The 19700-nt window shown below is 39.9% G+C and overlaps 2 protein-coding genes across 2 annotated transcripts in view; one reads left to right on the top strand and one right to left on the bottom strand.

Moving 5' to 3' along the window:
- Positions 1-19700, bottom strand: part of CTNNA1 (catenin alpha 1) — a 218260-nt gene that overhangs the window by 70568 nt on the left and 127992 nt on the right. The gene's annotated exons all lie outside the window — the stretch shown is intronic.
- LRRTM2 (leucine rich repeat transmembrane neuronal 2) lies at positions 11267-18371 on the top strand. The gene is made up of 2 exons (XM_036897109.2): positions 11267-12523; positions 12850-18371. The coding sequence occupies exons 1-2, from the start codon at positions 12520-12522 to the stop codon at positions 14394-14396; spliced, it is 1551 nt and encodes a 516-aa protein (XP_036753004.1). The 5' UTR covers positions 11267-12519; the 3' UTR covers positions 14397-18371.

Genomic DNA, 19700 nt, shown 5'->3' with positions numbered 1-19700 from the left:
ACCTTGTGAAAGTCTAATCTCCTGTGACTTCAAGTACCCAGAAATTTCCTCGATTTGGGTAGAAGGATTTACTTGGAAAGTTATATAAAAGCAAATCTTTAAACTTGACTTTTGAAGGAATTAATAGTCACAAAGCAAAATTCACTTTAAGATGCAACCCACACCATGAATCTGCTAACTCTGTATTTGTCAAACTATTCTAGAAATCAATTTGTCTTTCTTGTTACTTTAGGAAATAGAGGTTTATGCCTCACTAATCAGGAGGGGCAGGTCAGAAGCAATCATTAACAGAAGTTTTCAGGTTATACAAGAGGGCCAGCTCTTAAATCAAAGCATCCAAATAGCTACAGTCCAAATAGCAAGTTTAGGGTTTCAATCATTTCAAATATAATAGGGATGAGAACACATGCATGTACAACTGTAACAATGAGCTTGATGACAGGAGAAAGCTTGCTGATCTGTAGAGTAAGATTTTACTTCTCTTTAAAATTGAAGCTGTTAGGATTTTTTATTTCCAGTTTTAGCTAGGCCAAAGTAAAGTTTCTCAATGAATCTTTAAAATAAAGTAACTCAGCTTTCACGCAACTGAGAGACACTATTGCACTGAGCAGAGACCATCCTAGGTTCACTTGATTTTGATTATGTGTGTCCCTGCCTAGCAGTGACAAAAGGGCTAAGAAAAAGATAAGGCATGTTTGGAGTTTCAACATTAAGCTCTCCTCAGCAAGTAAATATCAGCTGAGCTGAGGAGAGGCAAAAGCTATTAGCTGGGATGACCTCTGGCAACACAGTTCTGGCTGAGAGTGAAAGCAAAAACCCATCTTTAACAGAAGCATGAAGAAGCTGCTCCACCTTCCTCCTGCACGGACAGACTTCCAGTTATTTAGACACACACAGGCACCTATTCCACACCCACTGGAGTGGGCAGGACTAGCCATGAACCTCTAAAGGGCTTATAATCTGAGATAATCATTCAGAGCAACAGTAAATTGAGTAATATCCTGCCTTGGGCTGAGACTGATAAGAGTTCTGAATGACATAATAGCGGGTCAGAGTAGTAAGTAAAAGTTATGCAGGAGGTTACATTTAAATTAGGCATTGATTTTCTTAAAGTATTAAGAACAATAATTTCTTGGAGGATTGTTCCCATTTTGGTGGTAACTACTGAAAGAATAAGCATTTTTTTCCCTGCCAAACTGACTCTGCTCAGACAGAATTAAGCATTCTCCTAAAAAACTCAAAACCCCCACCTTGTACTTTTGCCACAGGCGACACCAGGTGTCACTGCTGTGGCTGGTGCATATGTCCACCAATTCCTCACTCATACCCGGCTGCCCATCAAATCCCCAACTCCACTCCAACCCTTCCCAGTTGGAAAGGGATGAAATATACAGTAGCCAGGAAGGGGTCAAATATGTCCCCGGCATTGCTGGTGGCATCTCGAGGTCTATTTTAGTTCCTAGAAATAATGTGACAGAGTTCCCAGGTGAGCCTGCAAAAATCCACTCAACCTGAAAGGTAACAGCACAAACTAAACACAGTGCTTCCAGGGAAAATCACAATGCAAAGTTCCACAGTGTTTCCAGGGGAAAACGTGCTCCAAGCTAAAGAAGGATCTACATGGTCTCCTCGGGGCTCTCCTGCCAGAGGCTTCCTTCTCTTCACACTCTGCCCGCTCTCCCTGCTGGCAACCAGCCATTCCCATTGTTTCAATGACTGTGGTCACTCTGCCATCTTCCATGCTAGGATCCATCCACACATATTTAATTCTTCAGTCATGCCATGCTCTCCCTCACCTTGAACTGCAAGCAGGAAGGAACAGGTTACACCTCACCTGCCTAGAATACCCCACCCCCAACTCCTACCCATCCTTTCAATGAGATAATCACACTTCCTTGTAGAAGTTTGCTCTAACCACCCTGGAGTCTGGGTTCAAATCAGATGTCCCTCCCACATGCTCCCACAGCACCTCACACTCCCTCCATCTCACAGCCATTCTCAAATCATACCTGGGATCATTACCTGTTGACCTGTCTGTCGCCCACTGGACATGAATGAAATGAGAAACCAGTAACTAATTAGAACCATGTTTAAAAGTCACTGGACTCAGTGTGTAATCCATGTGGCAAATTATCAATCTCCTGCTTTCCTGTTATTAGTGAAAGTATAAGGCTTTCCAATAACCCAAAATACTGCTTTCTATCTTCATTTTAATCTAGAGCAAGGCTGGAAATGGAAAGAGTAGCTAAGGAGGGTAAAATCAAACGTTTTAACCCTAATGCTTAAGGACTCTGTAAAAGAAACACGGTATGATTGAATAGGAAGGTCTAATTAGGTATAATGCCTCCATCAGACATCAGAAAATTAAACAAAATAAAGAGCCATGGCATTCCATAAGACCCAAGTTAGAATGGGGATCTGAAAGCCAACCCCTCCACACCCTCTTGCCCCCAAGATGAGAGAAAGGAATGAAACATCATCTTCAACCTTCCGGTACAAGAGGGAAAAAGTGAGCCTGTAATTCACAGAACACAGACCTTCAAGGAAAGCAGGGGGTGAGGAACTTTAGAAGGGTGTGCAGTGATACCCAAGGTGCTGCTGGAAGGCTTCAGAGAAGAAAAGGGGCTCTAAAGAAAACTCTCCAGAAAAATATTTGAAAGCCAAAGGAGACTGGTATCTACTAAAGAGTCAATCCATGTCTCATGAATAAGAGTAAAATAAAAGGTTTGCTGTGGGCTGGGCAGCACATTACCATGAAACATACATTGTGTGAACAACAGGAGAAGCAATCTGACCCTGCTAGTTCTGCCTGTCCAACAGATGGCTGATGGGCTCTGCAGAAAATGAGTATGTGTCAAGTCACTGGGAGCCTTAGGTGAAGACTAAGTAGCTCAGTATTAGAATATAATGGTTACACAGACTCACATTCCCAAATTCCTTTCAAAGAGTAGCCTCTCCTTAAATTGCAAAGAACACAAGTTTCTGGTCTGCCTAATGTTAACCTATTTCAACCTAAAAATTAAAAAACTACATAGGGAACTATAATGCTGCATACATATCACTCCACATTTCTTCTTTCCCTCACAGAGAGCAGAAGCTTTGAAATGAGCTTTACTGGTTTATCTGGGTATTTTGTCAGATGACAGCCAGCCTTGCATATCACCTTTAGATTTTTCTCTGCTCAGTGCTGCGTTATACCTGAAAATACATCTGGGCATTTGTCTAGATGTCCTATCAGTTCTAATAAGCTTAAGTATTTTTAGGTCTGGCAACAAACACATGCTAGCATATGGCCTTTAAAAATATCCCACCATAGTGTGACTACACCATATCCGGATACACAGCTGTTGTATAGCACAGAACTATCATCAGCAAACCCCAATGAATTTGTGGCACCCTTCCACCAAATCCTGGTAGATCAGAATGAGCATGTGAACCATTCCTTTCTCCTTCTGGGGGAAAACATGACAAAATCCATGATGGAGAAAAGTTAGAGAGCCAATATTACACAGAAGGATCCTGGCACCAACTGAAGCATGTAGCTAAGATGGTCCCAGCTCTTTTTGAGAAACCAGATTTCTTCTTTCTAAAACAGATAGTAATCTTCTACTTGTTAAATAACTGCTGTGCATAACAAGTGGGGAAATTCTCAGAAACACAAACAGGTATATAAGGCAAATAGGTATATATCTTAGAATATGAAGGTCATAGAACAAGACTGTAATTTTGAAGCTACTCATTATCCAGAAAGAAAGAATGAAAGATTCAGCCCTTGGGGATATTTCAGAAAGACTTAAAAATGCTCAGTTAACTGGTAAAACTGGGCTAAGATGTGTTGATAAACAAGGGAACTCTTTTGGTTTCTATGTTGATTTAAAAAAATAAAATTTCTAAAGCACTCTGATCTTCTTTGCCCTATTTAAGATAATTGGTTAAGAGGGAATCTTTACTGAAGATTCTACAGTATCTCATGTTCACCAACTAGTGCTGGATCTTTAGCACAATACAGCAAATGTGTGTTCGTTTTAGTATTAAGAAAGATTCTCACCAGTTTTGCCGTTCATTAAAATTAAGTATATAGAGCAGAAGCCATAAAACCTTTAAAAGACTAATGACTGAAAGAAATATTTGTCAAGTATTTGGTGAACACAATTAACTTCTTTTCATGAGCAAAAATGCCTTACAAATCTTTAAGAAAATAACCAATTTTAGGAGTGGAAAGTAGGAATGAGCAAATGAAACATACAGTCCACAGAAAAGAACAAAAATGACAATATACCTGCCTACAAAATGATGCTCAGTCTCACTCATAATTAAAGAAGAACAAATTCAAGAGAGCATTTTTCATCTATCAGATTCCCAGATGTTTGTAAAGTCGGCTAACTTCCAATATGGTGTTGAGTAAATTGTTTTAGGGGTGGTTAGTACACACTTACAGACTACTGGGAGAAGTATGAAATGATTTAAAACTTTTTTGAAGGCCAAGTGACAATGTCTATCAAGTTTAACTCACTGATCATATGGTTAGGGACTTACATATAACCTGCCTAAAGATACAAAGCTATTAAAAGGATATTCATATTACACTGCCTACAAAAGCCATAAAACAACTTCATGTCCATAAATTTAGTATAGCCATACAACCGAAAAACTATTAAACCATTCATTAAACACATACTCACACCCACAAACACACATGGGGAAAAAACTATGAAGCTATTAAGCAGACAGTAACCACACACGTGTGCACACACGCACAGAACAAGCAGCCGGACAGAATCAGCTCCTGCCAGAGCTCAAGCCTTAAAAGGCCCCATGTCAGGAATATGGGGGTTAATGTCTCCACCGCAGCTATCATGTTGACATACTGCTGTTAAGTCTCTCATAGTAAGAAATTATCTTCCTCTCTGTGGGCCAAATTTTTGTTACTGATTTTCTTGCATTGATGGCATCACACGTTCAATTTTTTTGCTCCTTAGCCTTGTCCCTCTACCCCAGATGGTATTAAGAAGATTCTGAGGGAATGATATTTCCAAGCTTCACAACTAAGACTGCTAGCATCTAGCCAACAAACACGCAAATTCATCCCTTTGAATTCAGCCAATTGAGTAAAACAGCCCTCCAAAATCAAAAGATTCTTCAAGAAAATGTGAATGGGTATCTTAACTCTTAATTCTATCCCATGCATGTGGCTTCGTATAGACTATGGTCATCTATGTAGGCCAGAAGCAAATACATCTAAATAGAAAGCTACATGAAGAGAGGAAGTACAGGAAGGACAAACCCAAACTTGACTGTATTTCAGAATAAAAAAATGAAGCCTGCCACACAGAGAGGAAGGGGGAAACATGAACACAATGAAAGCATTGGCAGAACGAGAGTAAACTGGTTTGTGCATTAATCAACACTTCAAGATAGTTCTCTTTGGTTGGTTGTCTATGGTGACCAAAATAAAAGATCTTCATGGTTTTAATGTACCTCTGCCCAAGAGTCTATGAAGAATTTCCTTCACCTAATGTCCAACTCACGTACATCTCCCCTAAATTTATTGCTATTACCTAGCCCTGGACACAGAATGTAATGCCACCACAACAGAATTAGGCTGTCACATGACCCTAGCCTGCCACCCTGCAACAGCAACGACAGCCAAAAAGCACACGCCTCCAAAAACGAGGAGAAATCCCAAACTCTGCATGCTGCAGCACAATAGGAATGCAGCTCACCACCATTAGTGTGACCATCATTCCTTCCTACTGCCTCCTCAGTTGTACGTACTGTGGACAAAGGACTTTGAAAAATCACAATCAGTGGAGAGCAAAGATGGGGCAAGCATCCAAAAACTGGAGATTCTGGAGGCATAATGTGGACAGTCTACTGTTCCCAGTGACACAGATATTTATTTACACTTGACAGTGGTCTCCTGCGATTGCACCAAAACTCTAGGAGCCCAGAATTCTGAAGACTCTCAGATCCTCTGGCTATGCTTGGGACTATCAACTACTCTTCAGCCCATCTCCAACATGACAGAGTGGTAGCACCATCAATCCTTACATATTCTATCTGCCTCTGTCAGATAGGTTCTGTTTCTTGGGAAGATATAAGTTAATGTTTAGTGCTAAACTCCAGTAATTTTTCCTTTTTTTAAAAATAGCAAATCAAAGATTTAAAAGAACAGTAACATCTTTGCCTCCAGATACATGCATGTTTGAAAGTGTGAACAACTCTAAGAGCTGTTATAATCTTATCCCATCCTTTCCTTCTTCCCTCCAAAAAAAAGGCTAGTAAAACCCATTTATTCTAAAATAGATCTTGATGTAACACTGGCCCAAGCATGAGGCTGTCAACTAAGAACCCTAAGAAGTTTTATCCTTTCAAATGTGTATTTTCAGCAAGATTTTTGTTATGTTTACTTGTTATTAATCTGCATTCTGAGCACTAGGAAGCTGAATTACACAGGGAAATAGAAACTAAATTAGTATAAAAAATACTGTCTTTAAAGGCACAAAACAGGTATTTGAGTGGATACGCATTACTGAGGTCTCAAACTATACTATCCCTGAGAATTACTACATACTAGTAACGTATGTTTATGTTTATGGCTGTATTAACAGAAAAAAGAAAAAACCTTTATAAAGTTATTATCTGATATTAGTATAGAGGCATGATGTCCTCGAGAACAGTGCATTTAGAATTATAGTAAGTCTGACTTTAGGTGATGGACATTGAAGTGAAAAAGAGGACACCTAAAAGAAAGATACCATAGAACCTGAAAGACTTTCACCCAAAAAACTGCTATCACTTTTTGCTAAACGTGAGGAGATTCTCCAAGTAGCAATCAAGACTAGCAGCGATGAGGTTTATTTTAATACTTCTCCACAGCACCTTTGTGTAACACTCCTGGTGCTGGAGTAGTAAAATTTCTGGAGTTGGGCATGAGTAAAGAAACATGTGACTTTTTAGCATAAAACAAAATTAAGCTCCCTCTTGACCACATGTACATATCTGTTATTATCTGTAGTAACGTATTTCTAATTATACTTCTCCAAGTGGGAAAATAATTCTCCTTAATCAGCAATATACATTAAAGCAAACCTTCACGTAGAGGAACGCAGATGACTAGAGAACCTTGGCCCTGCCGCTTGACTCACTCAATTTGCTTAAAACCAGTTACAGGGAGAAGAGATGGGTTAGATTTTCCTTTTACTTTGCTTTGTCCTGAACAACTAAGCAATGAAAAGTTAAACAGATGATAAGGATAGTACCTTCCAGAGGCTGTACTGCCACTTTAAGTAAGTCAAAGGCATATGTATGCAGAATAAAGCCAAGAAAAAGTTTAAGTCCGAAAGAACATGGATTTCTATTTAGTCCTTTTATTTGAATAAAGATCAAAAAATGATACAAAATCCCATGGATGAGAACTGTGTACTCCAACACCTTTAAGATAAACACTGTATCTTCTTTAGCTCCACAGCCTCAACCTTTTGAACCCAAAAGGAGGGCAAGTGAGCGAGACGGCTGGTGACCCAGAAGGAACTGTACCTCTGTGCTACTCCAGCCTTCTCCAGATACATCAAAAAATAACTACTCTTGATTGCACAGGTGCTAATGTGGGCAATTTTCCCTGCCCACAAATCTGTTACAATCATACTGGGGTAAATCAAGCATTTTCAATTTGTTAGTATATAAGAGGTAGGACTACAGAGCAGAGAGGAACCAAGGACCTATAGGCAAGGAGAAGCTTTTCCTTCTAAACTTTCACATATGACTCATTCCTAATGGTGGTTGCTATAATCCAGTTGACTCCAATGCTTTTCTCCACATGGAACTAAAGTGGTTACTTCAGGGAAGAATTTGTTCCAACTCTTCCTGCTTGTTTTTTTTTTTTCCCCATCAGAAGGTGTCTGACTTCAGTAAGGGCATTTTTAGTATCTCAAGGGCTTCTTTTAACAGACTCCCCTGAGAACTTTTGGGAGCAAGTTCCTATAGAACAGTAACTCTAAAACCTAGAATCATAGACTGTAAGAATCTGATTAAACCTTATTCACAGAAAAATGCACAATCAACAAAATTCTCCCAGCCAGTCTACGGACCCTGGTTAAGAACTCCCAGCCTACAGAGGGACAGACTATGGAACGGAGAAAGGTCAGTGGGGCAGTGACATCCTTAGAGCCTAAAAACAAGACCTCTTCCTCCCCTCCTTATTCAGCAAGCGGGAGCACGGTGGGAGCGCTAGAGAAGGCTCACTCCTGAGAGTGTAAGAGTTCTGCTCAATGGCAACTTTGGCTTGGGCCTGGAGAAACTTAGAAGCTTTCCTTCACCTCTCCTTTCAGAGGCGTCAGACCTGCCGTGTGGTCTGAATGTTCTGCTGGCCTGCAGAGCACTCCTGCTGTCTTCTCTCTCCCTGATTCATATCTCCCTGGCATTTTCTTCAATAAGCCTCTAATGCTTCTAATCTCGTGTGGGGTCTGCTTCTAGGAGGACTCAAACCACACACCTGCAGTGCTGCTGTTTTCACAGCACCTTCACACAGGGCCCCGAGCAAGGAGCACTGGACTCTCCCAGTCCTCACGCCAGAGCCACACCACAACACACAAACTGTCCCCATGAAGACAATGACTTTTCAGACTGGTCCAGCTGGATGAAGCCCCTGGAAGCCAACAGGCCAGTGATGTTCTAGTTTCACAGACACCATGGGGAGTTTGCAGTTTCTGCCTGCAGGTTTCAGACAAGCCCCACTAAGCATAAGTGCCAATGCTATGAGAGAAACTGGCATGAAGGCCAAATCAGTAAGGTAAGATGTCTGAAAAGCCTTACCTTTATCAGGCCTGAAAGTATGACCCTGACTCATGACAGAGGTGTCTTTCATGTTTATTCAACACTAAATGTGGAGCAGCACATTCATAAACCAAGTTCTAGAAAGTGATCACACTGTCTGACAGGAGAAGACAGTTTTGTCAAGTAAAAGGAGCCAAAGCAAAAATCCTATTCCAAAGTATAATAAATGACCTTTTGTATTCACTAGAAAGATTCCAATAGCAGTTAATATGAGGCTCAGAGTCAGTTCTGAAGTGTGCCAGTAGGAGCAACAAAGTGTGCAAATGCTCTTACTTGAATGCCACAATGCCCCAATCCCAGCATCAGCTGAGGTTTTCAACCAAAGGAGTAGTTAAGATTCTGAGGTAAATACAAGGATCATGTCAGAATCCAGCCATATTGTATCACTTGTCCTAAATCATTTCTGTTCTACTGTTAACATTCAGGGCATGCAATATTAAACAACTGTACCAACCTTTCCTTGTCCCCTAGTAAGACATTAAAAGATCAACTCAGCATTATTTTTCAATTGGCATTATGATAAAACACTGTTATAAAACAGGACAGAACACTGTAGATGACATGATATTGTACAGAAAAAACCCTAAAGAATCTACTCCAAAACCACTAGAACTAGTATCTGATTTCGGCAAAGTTGCAGGATACAAAATTAATACACAGAAATTTGTTGCATTCCTATACACTAACAATGAACTAGCAGAAAGAGAAATCAGGAAAATAATTCCATTCACAATTGCATCAAAAAGAATAAAATACCTAGAAACAAACCTAACCAAGGAAGTGAAAGACCTATTAAAACTACAAGACATTCTTAAGAGAAATTAAAGAGGACACTAATAAATGGGAATTTATCCCATGCTCTTGGGTAGAAAAATTAATATTGTCAAAACGGCCATCCTGCCTAAAGCAATCTACAAATTCAATGCACTCCTTATCAAAATACTGACAGCATTCTTCAATGAATGGAACAAATAGTTCTAAAATTCATATGGAACCACAAAAGACCCCGAATAGCCAAAGCAATCCTGAGAAGGAAGAATAAAGCAGGGGGGATCTCGCTTCCCAACTTCAAGCTCTACTACAAAGCCACAGTTATCAAGACAATTTGGTACTGGCACAAGAATAGACCCATAGACCAGTGGAACAAAATAGAGAGTCCAGATATTAACCCAAGCATTTACGGTCAATTAATATATGATAAAGGAGCCATGGATATATAATGGGGAAATGACAGCCTCTTCAACAGCTGGTGTTGGCAAAACAGGACAGCTACATGTAAAAGAATGAAACTGGATTACTGTCTAACTCCATACACAAAAGTAAACTCGAAATGGGTCAAAGACCTGAATAAAAGTCATGAAACCATAAAACTCTTAGAGAAAATTAATTCTCTTGAATATAAACATGAGCAACTTCTTCATGAACATATCTTCCCGGGCAAGGGAAACAAAAGCAAAAATTAACAAGTGGCACTATATCAAACTAAAAAGCTTCTGTACAGCAAAGGACACCATCAGTAGGACAAAAAGGTATCCTACAGTATGGGAGAATATATTCATAAATGTCATATCCAATAAGGGGTTGACATCCAAAATACATAAGAGCTCAGCGCCTCAACAAACAAAAAGCAAATAATCCAATTAAAAAATGGACAGAGGCGCTGAACAGACACTTCTCCAAAGAAGAAATTCAGATGGCCAACAGGCACCTGAAAAGATGCTCCACATCACTAATCATCATGGAAATGCAAATTAAAACCACAATGAGATATCACTTCACACCAGTTAGGATGGCCAACATCCAAAAGACAAACAACAGCAAATGTTGGAGAGGGTGTGGAGAAAGGGGAACCCCCCTACACTGCTGGTGGGAATGTAAATTAGTTGAACCATTGTGGAAAGCAATATCAAGGTTCCTCAAAAAACTAAAAATAGAAATACCATTTGACCCAGGAATTCCACTTCTAGGAATTTACCCTAAGAATGCAGCACTCCAGGTTGAAAAAGACAGATGCACCCCTATGTTTATCACTGCACTATTTACAATAGCCAAGATATGGAAGCAACCCAAGTGTCCATCAGCAGATGAATGGATAAAGATGTGGTACATATACACAATGGAATATTATTCAGTCATAAGAAGAAAACAAATCCTACCATTTGCAACACCATGGATGGAGCTAGAGGGTATTATGCTCAGTGAAATAAGCCAGGCAGAGAAAGACAAGTACCAAATGATTTTCTCATCTGTGGAGTATAAGAACAAAGCAAAAACTGAAGGAACAAAACAGCAGCAGAATCACAGAACCCAAGAATAGACTAACAGTTACCAAAGGGAAAGGGCCTGGGGAGGGTGGGCTGGAAGGGAGGGATAAAGGGAATAAGGGGCATACGATTAGCACACAAACATAGCAGGGCGGGGGGGCCACAGGGAAGGCAGTATAGCACAGAGAAGACAAGTAGTGACTCTATGGCATCTTACTACACTTATAGACAGTGACGGTAATGGGGTATGTGGTGGGGACTTGATAATGGGGGGAATCTAGTAACCACAATGTTGCTCATGTGATTGTATATTAATGATACCAAAATAAACAAACAAATAAATAAATAAAACAGGACAGAAGGAGAAATCTGTTAGAGTTCCTCTGAAATTCTCAAAGAGCAAATAATCAAATGCTTTGTTTTGCAAGCTCCCCTCCATTCTTAGTTAATGATGTTAAGCTCTTAATGACAAAGAAACCAAGCCCACTGATCTAGTTTACTAACACATGTAAAAGCAAACCATAGACTTGTTTTAACTAAGCATGACAACAAAGCGATTGAGCAGCTTTCTAAACTGCCAGAGCAGTGGGCACTACCTTGCATAGGCTGCTGTTAAATCAGCACTTCATAAATCGTGCGGGCTCCTGCCCATTTAGATGATCTCTCTATGCAGAACCAACAGTCTAGCACTGGCTCTTCCAAGCACTAAAAATCATCACTCTGCTAAGCCAACTCACTGTTCAGACGGGTCCTCTTGAATGCAGCCTTTATTACAACCTCACTGCTGCTTCCTACACTGAAGGAATACCATGTTTTCTAAGTCAGGAGTTCTTCTTTTTCTCTTTATTGTAATCAGGGGTCTTCCGACGACCCCAATACTGTCACAAAGCACAGTGCTTTATAACAGTAAAGCTTCTGGAAAACCCAAACAAAAGACACGTCACCCGGTGACGTCAGCCTATATACAGTTCTGTGTGGCCGCAGCACATAAGCAAATCCATTCTTGTGCCGTTTCTCGGAAAAGCTTTTCAGTAAATGCACTCATGCTGCTCCAGGAGCTCTTCTCTGCAACAAGCCGCCCATCTGCCATCAACAAGTTAAGACTGACAGAACTAACGGCTGCGGAACCGAGAGACTAAAGCTTTAACCATTTGAGCAGTTAGAGGAGGATGAAATTATTAACATATTCAAAACTGCTTTAGGCAATCAGAGTGGTCGCAGAAAATGAAACCAATGCTTTCGAGAGGAATATCCTAAGGATAAAACAACCCACCCTGGTGGATTCAATTTTACTCAGAAAGGCTGGGACACCGAAAACAGGAAACTGGTCAAAGGCTCCTGCATGTTCGAGCCTTTTACAGACTCACTGCGTTGAGTCTAACAACCGCGACTGAATGCAGCCTCCAATGTGCTCAGAAGAATGGGTAAGTCCATGCCTTTATGTGTCTTGATAGTCAGGCAAGGAATCATGGTTTTTACATTTTCTGAGGGAAATCACTATCATATTTTTGGGTTCTGACGTTTAGGCAAAAGCATATACTGCTGATGAAAGGACATGTTTTATCTTATCTTAATGGTTTAAGTTTTGTTCTAGTCCTGTAGCAAGGGTAGTTTATCTGCACCAAATAAAAAATAAGTTATATGCAGTGAAATCTTTCGCCATAATGCTATGTTGTTGTTTTTTTAATAGCCCATATGTTCTGCTGAAATATATCCTATCTTATTGTTTTCTTTAAATTATATCCTGCAGGCTCACATTTCAAGTGGCCATTAGGGGCCCCTATGCTGGCAGCAATATATGCAATGAGTATGGTTTTAAAAATGCTGCCTGCCCTGGGTATGGCGTGTCCACCCAAATGCCGCTGCGAGAAGCTGCTCTTCTACTGCGACTCTCAGGGCTTCCACTCAGTGCCAAACGCCACAGACAAGGGCTCTCTGGGCCTGTCCCTGAGGCACAATCACATCACAGAGCTCGAAAGGGATCAATTTGCCAGCTTCAGTCAACTTACCTGGCTCCACTTAGACCACAATCAAATTTCAACAGTAAAAGAAGATGCTTTTCAAGGACTATATAAACTTAAGGAATTAATCTTAAGTTCCAACAAAATATTTTACTTGCCAAACACAACTTTTACCCAACTGATTAACCTGCAAAATTTGGACCTGTCTTTTAATCAGCTGTCATCTCTGCACCCAGAGCTCTTCTATGGCCTTCGGAAGCTGCAGACCTTGCATTTACGGTCCAACTCCCTGCGGACTATCCCAGTGCGCCTGTTCTGGGACTGTCGTAGTCTGGAGTTTCTGGATTTGAGCACAAACCGTTTGCGAAGTTTGGCTCGCAATGGATTTGCAGGATTAATCAAACTGAGAGAGCTTCACCTAGAGCACAATCAGCTGACGAAGATTAATTTTGCTCATTTCCTACGGCTAAGCAGTCTGCACACACTCTTCTTACAATGGAACAAAATTAGCAACTTGACATGTGGGATGGAGTGGACCTGGGGCACTTTAGAAAAGCTAGACCTGACTGGAAATGAAATCAAAGCCATCGACCTGACAGCGTTTGAAACGATGCCTAATCTTAAAATACTCCTCATGGATAATAACAAGTTAAACAGCCTTGATTCCACGATCTTAAACTCCCTGAGATCCCTCTCAACTATTGGCCTCTCTGGCAATCTGTGGGAATGCAGCCCTCGAATATGTGCTCTGGCCTCCTGGCTGGGCAGTTTCCAAGGCCGGTGGGAGCATTCCATCCTATGCCACAGCCCTGACCACACCCAAGGAGAGGATATATTAGATGCAGTCCATGGATTTCAGCTCTGCTGGAATTTATCAACCACTGTCACTGCCATGGCTACAACTTATAGAGATCCAACCACTGAATATACAAAAAGAATAAGCTCATCAAGTTACCATGTGGGAGACAAAGAAATACCAACTACTGCAGGCATAGCAGTTACTACTGAGGAACACTTTCCTGAACCAGACAATGCCATCTTCACTCAGCGGGTAATTACTGGAACAATGGCTTTATTGTTTTCTTTCTTTTTTATTATTTTTATAGTGTTCATCTCCAGGAAGTGTTGCCCTCCCACTTTAAGAAGAATTAGACAGTGCTCAATGATTCAGAACCACAGGCAGCTCCGATCCCAAACACGACTCCATATGTCAAATATGTCAGACCAAGGACCATATAATGAATACGAAGCCACCCATGAAGGACCCTTCATCATCATTAATGGTTATGGACAGTGCAAGTGTCAGCAGCTGCCATACAAAGAATGTGAAGTGTAATATCTACTCATCATGAAAAATTACATCAGATAAGTAACCTATTTTACATAGTAGGGGCTAAATACATATCTAATTTTTACCAATGGTGACATTAAGCCTAATTTTCCAAACCAAGTGGAGACTTAAGTTTTTGAAGTGTTGAAGTATTTTTAATTTTTTTCAATGAAACCATATTTTAAGTGTTAAAATGAAGCAAGCTCATATTACTTTGCATTCTTGCTGGAAAGTCTAAAAATGCTTACTTCAAAATAAGATGTTTCATGTATGTAATTATGTATTATCGGGTAAACATTTACACTAAAGTCTCCATATGCTATTTTTTTCTACTGAAAACAGTTTGGAAAGAAGCTCCCGAGTAGAAATGGATATGGATCAATACTTGTTTGACCACTGCTCTCCATCCCAAGTACAACTGGCTTGCTGCTTAAAAAGGAGATTTAGCAAAGTTCTCTTGTATGATAATTTGGTATTTACTCAAATCTACAATTTACTGCCGGTGTGGGAAGTAGAATTTCATATATACTGAAGACTGGTAAACATGAAACGCTCTTCTTTCAGAGTTTTTGCCTGGGTTAGTAGATATTATCAAAGTCCACATCATGAAACCAGAGCCTTTTATGTAATTCTAATAAGCTGAGTGACTCTCTTAAAATATATTTAAACAATGAATCCAAGTGATTGTGAAAAAGCTTCATTACAATGAAATCAATACTAAATAATTACACTGATTTCATATCATACATCTCTAGCTTATAAGGACATTTTGATTTTTGTGGCATTTAGACAATTATTTTAAACTAGTACTAAATTACCCTTTTACTTATTAGTTCACTAAATCCTATATTTTCCATTATATGTAAAAATATTTAGAAATTATTTTGGAGAGAAAAGAGATAAACTGATTCAATAATCCTATGATCTTACCTATTATCACTAGGTTGGAAATGATTCCCACTAGCTGGAAAGCACACACAAAAATATACTCTCTCTGAACTGTCATGATCAGAAATGCCTTGATAAAGGGTTTAAACCTCTTTTTTCTGCATTTTCCTGATTTTCAAACCTCAAAAAGCCAAATTAAAAATAACTGGCTAGCAGTAGGCATAACACTGATTCTTACTAGAATACATTATAAAGGAACCATGAAAGAAACCACTTTCTAAATATTATATGCTAAAATTTGACCTTTTAATGAAGATAAACATTCACATTGTAAGAGCAGTTCCTTCTAAGTGAAGGGGACATATTACTGAGGCAAACCTTCTCGTGGTAGACAATCTACATGCCTCTGCAGCCACACAGTGGTTAAGCTGAAGGTGGCACGGAGGTGAGGGGATGTAAGGAAAAGGCAGCATTTTGAAATCTGACTCGCAAAAATGGGTTAGCTGAAGTTAGAAGGCAGCCAAGAGGGAGGCAAATGGGTGATGTACACAGCCTGCAGCGAGCAGACCAAGGCCCTAGGAACTGCAGCTGAAAAGGGAGGGGGAAAGTTCTCTCGTGTTAATAAAAACATACATAATTAATAAATAATAATGATGCCACACTTTTCATAAAGAAAAGAGCCAAATTATTCCACTTCTTTAATTACATTTTCTATGGAGAAACTATGACATAGGTGGGATTTAGACACAAGTTACCAATTCATACAGAATTTTTCCACAGACAAGGTTCCATGTTAGTAGCAAAAATGTGAGATTAGATTACTGAGTTGACCTTAGAAGAATGAACATTTTACAAGTGACATTTACTGTATGTCAAAAATGGTATAAATCCTTAGAGAAAACTACTACCATTAAAAAAAGTTATCTTTTCCTTAACATGACCATAAACATGATACCCTTCCCTCAAGGCATATTTTCTTCCCAGAATTGAATTGAAAACATGTTAAGTTACAGTTTAACCCATGAGATTTAATTGTAATTTTTTGTTTAATACTAAGAGAGGGGTGTCTACCTAAATCTCAAAGAAAATATATCTCAGTAAAAAGCAGACAAGATCAACAATTACAGTAAACATGTGCTCTCACATTTTTTAAGGTGGATAGATTGAGTATGACAAAGTCTCAGCCCAGTCAAGTTCAGCTGATCTTGAATGGTGACCACTTTTTCTCGTTAAACCAAACCCCAGGCCTGCACCGAGCATACACAGGAGCCAATTTTACAGCATAGAGCACAGCTCCCTGCTTCCCTAGAGGGGTTAGATCAGGTGGCCCCATCACAAATGAGGGCTCCACAAGCTAAAATTTACTAACCCACGTATCAGGTAAACACAGACACTTGTCAAGGGACTGTTTTGCCACAAAACAACTGTGTCCTGAACACACAAGATTTTACTAGCTTTGAAGGATAGCAGAGGAGTATTTTCCATCATTTCAATCACAACCAAAATTAATCGAAATTCTGAGGAGAAGGATGAGAAATATTGCTGGGAATCCCCATATTAATCTTAAAGACTGTAGCAGGTAAAACAGACCACCAGTTGGAAAAGCAAACCATTCAGTCATTCAGGAGAACAGCATGCCAAGGCCACCAGAGCATACTTGCCAGTTGAAAAATAACTGATATTTTGCCTCTGTTTTTTTGGTAATGCTCTCTGAGAAAAGTGAGTAACAGTGCCAAACAGCATTTTCCTTTTTCATTTAAAATGCAAGCTTCCTTTTTCAACTGCCTAATAGAAGGCAGGATTCCATATAATGTTGGCCTGTTTGTGTTTGGGTATCAGCACAGGTTTGAGATGAGACTGGTTAGTCATATGACTTCTCTTCACCAACTGGCCAGAGTGGAAGAGCATCAGAGCTTCACTGCAGATCTGCTAACACAATGTCAGGGGCTTCTGTTTTCCTGTCTAGTTTTATCCTGTGCAACAACCATCTGGTCCCCCACCCCACTTTTTTTTCCCCCCATTTTCAAGGTTAGAGGAAAGTGACCACTTAATCAAGAAACAGAAAAATTATTAAATCTCTCTGGAAAAAGGAAAGCTAAAGATGGCTATGATACTGTACCCACCTAGTAACCAATTCTGTAGCTTGCAGGGATTTCAATCACCTTTCTGAAATGAGAGTGGGCTGTAAATCTGCAAATCTACACACACTCAGAGAATACCCACTGCCAACACTAAATAGCAAAGATACTAATTTTTAAGCCAAAAATCTGCACTAACACATGTAATTTCTTAATGTGCCTAAGTTAATTTCTATACCAATTCAATGAATGAAACTGATTGAACTCCCCAACTCCACTAATTACTAAAATCCATCTGCTTATTCTAATGCTAGTCACCAAGAGCTAGACTTCATCTTTCCAATAAAAATAAGCCTGCATTATGCAGTTATAGCACAGAGAAGACAAGTAGTGACACTCTATAGCATCTTACTATGCTGATGGACAGTGACTGCTGTAATGGGGTATGTGGTGGGGATTTGATAATGGGGGGGAATCTAGTAACCACAAAAACCACAAAGTTGCTCACGTGATTGTATATTAATGATACCAAAAATAATAATAATAATAAGCCCTATGTAACACTAGGTCTGAATCCAAAAATTCAAAACAGACATATCATTTTCTTAAACATACTTCCTATACATAGCTAATATCAGGGGAAAAGCTATAAATGCCCTGTTCTCTCTCTGAAGTATAGATATCAATACAAAATTTTGAAATAGTTATTTTTGGAAGCTGACTTACATGACCATATCCCTAATAAGAGCAATACAGTGACAGACTGTCTCAAAAATCATGCTTTTCATAGCTTACTGGTTAAAGTGCTTCAGCCAGAAACAAAGATAAAGGTGACAAGGCCATCCATAGATAATTACATATTTCTGTTCCTAACCTAGGGCAAACTTGTAGTACTTGAATAATTTAAGGCCAAAAACAAATAGAAAATGACTGTTGAAGCTTTCACACTGCTACTGCAAATATGTGGAAACATCTGCTACTCCTTCAACTAACCTATTTTTCCTGGGCAATTAAAGTTTGATATATAGAATGTTTGCTGAAACCTTCCTATCAACATTGAGACTGTAAACTAAAAGTACAGTCCAAATATATTGTGTTCAATCACCTTAAGAGCCATTTTTTTTTTGGTGGGAGGTGGGCAAGTGGGTTGGGGGTGGGAAGAAAATACTATTATATTGGGTGGAGGGAGGATTATAACAAAGTGCAGTGTACAGAAAAGTTTTGTTATTAAAATTGTGTATACTGTAAAAAGTGAATGTCTTTTTTTTATTTTTTAGCTTTTCCTTGGTAACCGATCAATTTTGACATGTGAAACTTGAAAGAGCAATTGTGACATAGAAACCTTATATGAACGGTTGTTTTGTACCATGTTCTCTACAATGCCAAATGTGACAGTTGAAAGAAGGGCAGCTAATCACCACCCATCTTCAGAGAGGCAAAACCAAGCTCAGAACAACATAAAGATACAGGGAGTGGGGAGGCGCCTGACTAAAAAACCACTAAGCCAATAAACAGCGGTCATGCAGTAAGAAGCAGCTCTGTCACAAGCCTTAGTAAGTGCTCAAACAACTGTGCATGGGGTTCATAGGGCCCAGACTGGCCACTGTCCCCCACCTGCCCCAACACAGGACTGCTGCCACAGCCTGAGGAGCTTCAAAAAGGCACTAGATTGCCCACACCCAGCAAACAGTACCCTGGCCTCTACTTCAGGGGAGCTGGTTGGGAGTAGATCCCAGCAACACATTGCACACCACTCTTGGGAGGGGGTCTACAGATGCTCACTGTGCTGACATCTCTAGGATCCCTACATGACTTACTCTACCCTAGACACCAGCTCAGTAAGTAAGAATAGGGGAAAGGAAGGTAAGATTTTTAACTAGTGCCCCTCGCTCAGCAAAGATAAACATCCCCAGGACAGGATGCTGTACATGGCAGCACTGCATGGGGTACACAATGGCCCTGGCCTGGAGGACTTGACTGCCAGGAGCTGCCATACTCACTAGGATGCACTTACTGCTTCTCTGGGCCCAGAACAGTGAGGCAGGATCAGACATGTGGGAAGAAACAAAGCCACCGCTTTCCCCAACCCCCAGGGATGAAGGGACCAGAGAGGCCAAGAGAGCTGTCACACGAGGAATCTCATCTGTAACTAGGGCAGAGGCAGGGAACACTGAACAAAATTGTACTGTCAAACTTGTCCAGTATACACTAGAGGGCATAGGTGATGGTGGTTTCAAATTGAAAAAAGGAACTAATTCTTATACTTCACATGGAGTTAAAAGCAGAGCTTATTAACATAATTCACATACATTTTAATCTTGAAAATCCCATGTAAAGTTACATC

This window comes from Manis pentadactyla, chromosome 13 (assembly GCF_030020395.1).
Source record: "Manis pentadactyla isolate mManPen7 chromosome 13, mManPen7.hap1, whole genome shotgun sequence".
In the NCBI taxonomy this organism is placed as follows: Eukaryota; Metazoa; Chordata; class Mammalia; order Pholidota; family Manidae; genus Manis; species Manis pentadactyla.
The sequence above is the reverse complement of the archived record's forward strand: the minus strand, read 5'-3'. Positions and strand labels throughout refer to the sequence as shown.